The 5,000-nt window shown below is 43.0% G+C and overlaps 1 protein-coding gene across 2 annotated transcripts in view; it reads right to left on the reverse strand.

Annotated features, from left to right (window-relative positions):
* sun2 (Sad1 and UNC84 domain containing 2) overlaps nt 1-2,678 on the reverse strand; it is a 23,067-nt gene extending 20,389 nt beyond the window's left edge. For both annotated transcript variants that reach the window (XM_046840921.1, XM_046840920.1), the window contains exon 1: nt 2,588-2,678. In XM_046840921.1, the coding sequence (XP_046696877.1) occupies nt 2,588-2,663 (76 nt within the window). In that variant the 5' untranslated portion in view covers nt 2,664-2,678. The remainder of the gene's footprint in view (nt 1-2,587) is intronic.
* Nucleotides 2,679-5,000: the final 2,322 nt, after the last annotated feature.

Below are 5,000 nucleotides of genomic sequence, written 5' to 3' on the forward strand. Positions count from 1 at the left end.
ATCTATGAGATTCTGAGCCATCTTTTCCTTTTGTTCGATCTCACAATCTGACCACACACACGAGAAACACAATTTCCATAAAATAGACAAAGGCTTTGTTTGACACTGTATGTGTGTGTGTGTGTGTGTGTGTGTGTGTGTGTGTGTGTGTGTGTGAGAGAGAGAGAGAGAGAGAGAGAGAGAGAGAGAGAGAATGTAGTTAGGGCCAGTCGCAGGCCAGCAACGACCCCAAGCACACTCAGAGCCTCAATGCCTGCATTGATGAGTAAAAGGGAAAAAGGGAATGGAAGAAGAGGGGAAGATCAGAGAAAGAGAGGGAGGGAGAAAGAGAGAAAAAAAGAATGGAGAGATTTCTGAAAGTTTATCAGACATGCAGTCATGGGTGGCTAAAGTGAGTCATCACTAATACAGCACAATGACTTGTCCTGCTGTTGTGTGTGTGTGCTCCTCTTTGTACAACAAGAAGCACAAACCTCTCTAATGGGTGAAATATGAAAACACACACACACAGAAACACACACACACACACACACACACACCTTGCACGAAAAGGACAGCCAAAAGTAATATATACACTTCTCTGCTGTTTGGGTGAAGCACACAGTCGATAGTCGAGTCGGTACTTGTAGCATTTAACAATCCAGATTCCTGCGCTGATTTGGTGCTTGTGGGGACCGAGACGTCAATCAAGCACGTTCTTTAAAATATTACGACCACGCCCGCTCTGGACAGCTCGGTGTTGCCAGGTCCTCGGTTTTTCTGCCGTTTTCCTGCTATAATCAAGGCTTGACCTGGGGCTCGGGGTCTCATTAGTGAGATCTAACATTCTGTAGTAATTCAGATCAAAACCAGATTCTACTGTACTACTGTTGGTCTACTCCACATTGAGTACCCATTTGTTCTCACTCTTCTGAAGCTGTTCCAAGAGATTTTGTGGAGAAAATACTGGGCAATTTTGGAAGAAAAAGACTAATTTCTGTCCCGATCGTCGGGTGGCAGTCGAAGTTCAAAAGCTTTTTCACATAAAACACAACCACACAGGAAGTGTGAACAGCCAACGAGACTGCAAACATCAAGATCCAGAAAAGTGAACAAACAACAACAAATGTCCTTCTGCATCAGCTCTGTAATCGAAACAATTTAAACGATCCAGGAACTCATATTTAATTTATCATTTACCATCTTCTTTATGTACCTCCCACTAAAGGTACACTGTATGGTCCAAAGTGTTTTTTTTTTTTTTTTATATTTAGTTTCCATTTGCGGTTAGAATTTCCTCCACTCTTCCGGGAAGATGTTCCATTAGCATGTAAAGCATATCTACATGGAGTTTTGTGCAGTGTGCCTCCAAGATTGTGGTAACTATAAACAATAAGCACCTCCTATCTATAAAAAAAAGTCAGACACACTAAAATTTGGTTGGGAACGCATTCGCCCGTGGCATTGTTTCGATAAGCTTCTGCAATGTCACAACATTTATTTCCGTCCAGAGTTGCAGTAAGGTTTCACCAAGATCTTTTTATTATTAGTATTAATGATGGGAGAGTCGGACAACTGCGCAAAGTCGTCTCCAGCACATCCCGAAGATTCTCAATGGGCTTAAGGTCTGGACTTTGTGGTGGATAATCCATGTGTGAAAATGATCTCATGCTCCCTGACATCAATTGATTTTGATGAATCCTGGCATTGTGATCTTGAAATATGCCCGGGCCTTCAGGGAAGAAAAAAGTCCTTTGGTAGAATAATCTGGTCACTCAGTATATTTAGGTGATCAGCTGACTTGATTCGTAGGGCACACGACGTTGCTGAAACGAGACCTGACCAACTGCAGCAACCCCAGATCACAGCACTGCCCCCACAGGCATCAGTTCATCAGTTTATCTGCCTCTTTTCTTACCCTGATGCGCCTGTCACTCTGAAACAGTGTAAATCTGGACCAAATGACCTTCCGCCATTGCTCCAGAGTCCAATCTTTATGCTCCCTAGCAAACTGAAGCGTTTTTTCCGATTAGCCACACTGCTAAATGGTTTTCTTAAGGCTACACAGAAGTTTAGTCGCAATCCCTTGAGTTCCCTTCGCTTTCTGTTAGTTTCTCTTTAGATGTTTTCTTTGCTTGATGCATCCACGACCACAGGACTTGTCTTCCGTCAATGCATCAGTTAGGGTTAAATAAATTGTTGCCAGGTGAAAAATAATCATCCATGCAGTAATTATCCAATAGGAGCCTCTTACCCATTTGTTTAGTTAAATCTAGGTGGTGACTTTTTTTTTTTACGGGCAGTGTGCAGTATATAGCATGTGTACTTATTTGCATATCAGACTGTGATTGGTCTGTCAAGAGTGTGTATTACATCACAACGTTTTCTATTTTTCGTGCCATTTTCTATAAGTTTAAAGTGTATTTCTGAGATCAGGCTGAATGTAATATAATATTCAGATTGTGTTCATGTTTACGTTGTTACACTCGTCCGTCCTTCATTCGTTCTATCGATTCGGTTATCATTAACAAAATCATTGAATTATCATTAGCGACTGTAAGAATACGGTCCTCATGAATGTTCCCATAAAAAAAAATTAAATCCTCACCCCTTGTTCGTGACCTTGGAGTGACCCCCTTTTCCGCAGGTCTGAACGTATCGTTCCTTATCGCTCCCTCCTTCATCTCCTTCCATTCACTCCGTGATTGCTACATTCACTCTCACTGTACAAGAAAGAAGCTTATCAGAGAGCGGCGTGTTATAGCAAAGTGTGCACGCACACACACACACACACACACACACACACACACACACACACACACACACACACAGAAACACACACACGTAGAGAAACACACTCACTACATGTGTGTGTGTTTCTATGCGTGTGTCTATGTCTGTGTGTGTGTGTGTGTGTGTGTGTGAAACACACTCACTCACTCAGATACAAACACACATAGAGACACACAAACACTCACAGACACACACGCAGACACTCATAGACACAAACATGTAGAGACACACAGATACACACACACACTCACAGATACACACATGTAGAGAAACACAAACACACTCTAGGAGACACACACACTTACAGATACACACGGTAGAGACACAAACACACATGTAGAGGCGAGAGAGATACACATGCAAAAAGAGACACAATCACCCAGACACACACACACACTTACTCATAGATACACACACACAGAAATACACACACATGCACACACTCACAGATACACACACATACATAAATGCACACACTCATAGATACACACACAATGGAATGTTCAGTGTGATTTCTTAAGGGTACCATAATTCCACCTCCATGACGACGCCAATACTCCTGTGTGAGACGGTTCTCAGAAGAGAAGAATACAAAGTCAAACACTCACACACACACACACACACACACACACACACACTGAAGGACCCAGACAGCAGCTGGTGGAGGTCACGGGTAAGTGAGAAAAGCAAGAGTGCCGAAGGGAAACTTCTGTATAAAGGGCATTTTTAGGCAGGAAAAGAGCAGTTTTGTCTCAATCCAGTGACTGTCAAAGTCACATGAGTTCAAACACAACCACATAAAACACAACCACACAGGAAGTGTGAACAGCCAACAAAACTGCAAACATCAAGATCATCAATGTCCTTCTGCACTTGCATCACCTTTGTAACCAAAACAAGTTCAGTGGTCCAGTAAAGAAAGATGTTCAACTAGTTTTTTGTGGAGATTTGAACTAATTTTGCCACAATTTATAGTGTTCAATAGGGTTGAGGTCAGAGCTCAATAGGAGGAGATCTTCCAGATCTTCATGGAGCTGGCATGGTGCACAGGGTTTGCATTGCAATGCTGGAATAGGTTTTAGGTCTCCCAGTTCAATTTTGTGAGCTGTGAGCTTTTTTTCACCAAACATGACAGACGGACACCGAAGTCCAACCACAATTACGGCTTCGCCTCATGGCCTGATGAGGATACGCTGATTTATATTCAACATCCAGCAAAGAATGGAGAAAAAAACAACAATATCAAATTGTCTGGTGGCCTAATCTACTAATGAATGCGCTTGACTGACAGCCCTCAGTCTGAGACTCCCAGCCTGGTACAACACGGAACGACTGAACAACACGACTCAGGAGAAAATCAGAATGGTTCAGGTTTCACACTAGGCTGACCTTCTCTCCTCCACTTCCAAGCTTTCACTCGCTTCCTTTGAATTTCATTTGCTGGATTAGTTCCACACACTCTCAGATGCTAGTTCAGCTAGTTTCTAGTGACATTGCATAGAAAATGAGCTCCGCCCCCCACTGTAAACACTATTCAACATCAATTATTCTTATTGTACTTCTCTATTGATTTCTACTGCACCGGACCAACAGTGACCACGTTCCAACAATCTAATCATGTCTAACTAAGAGAAAGGGAGAGAGAGAGAGAGAGAGAGAGAGAGAGAGAGAGACAGAGGGGCAGAGAGAGAGAGAGAGAGAGAGAGAGAGAGAGAATGAGAGAATGAGAGGGAGGCAAATGGTTATAGAATCATGGCAGCGGATCCGGAACAGGAAGACACCTGGGATTCAAAGCACAAACAATACCTAGTGCTTGTGCTAAAGGGCTGTGTGTGTGTGTGTGTGTGTGTGTGTGTGTGTGTGTGTGTGTGTGTGTGTGTGTGTGTGTTTATTAGCTCTCAGGATCTTGATGCTCTGCTGATCTGATGTTCTCTCTCCTTCCGCATGATACAGAGTGTTAATGACACAGAGCTTCCTCTACAGCATTAATCTCACATAATCATTATCCAGAGAGAGAGAGAGAGAGAGAGAGAGAGAGAGAGAGAGAGAGAGAGAGAGAGAGAGAGAGAGAGAGAGAGAGAGAGACTAAATGAGCAACAGGCTAAGAGAGAATACTATTGGGAAGCTCAAACCCAACTTCAGAGTGTATGTATCCATGAATAGACACCACAGCATGGCAGAGAACCTGAGCACGGTGACTGATCCAAAACTGAGACACGCCTTGAAGA

This window comes from Silurus meridionalis, chromosome 26, assembly GCF_014805685.1.
Source record: "Silurus meridionalis isolate SWU-2019-XX chromosome 26, ASM1480568v1, whole genome shotgun sequence".
In the NCBI taxonomy this organism is placed as follows: Eukaryota; Metazoa; Chordata; class Actinopteri; order Siluriformes; family Siluridae; genus Silurus; species Silurus meridionalis.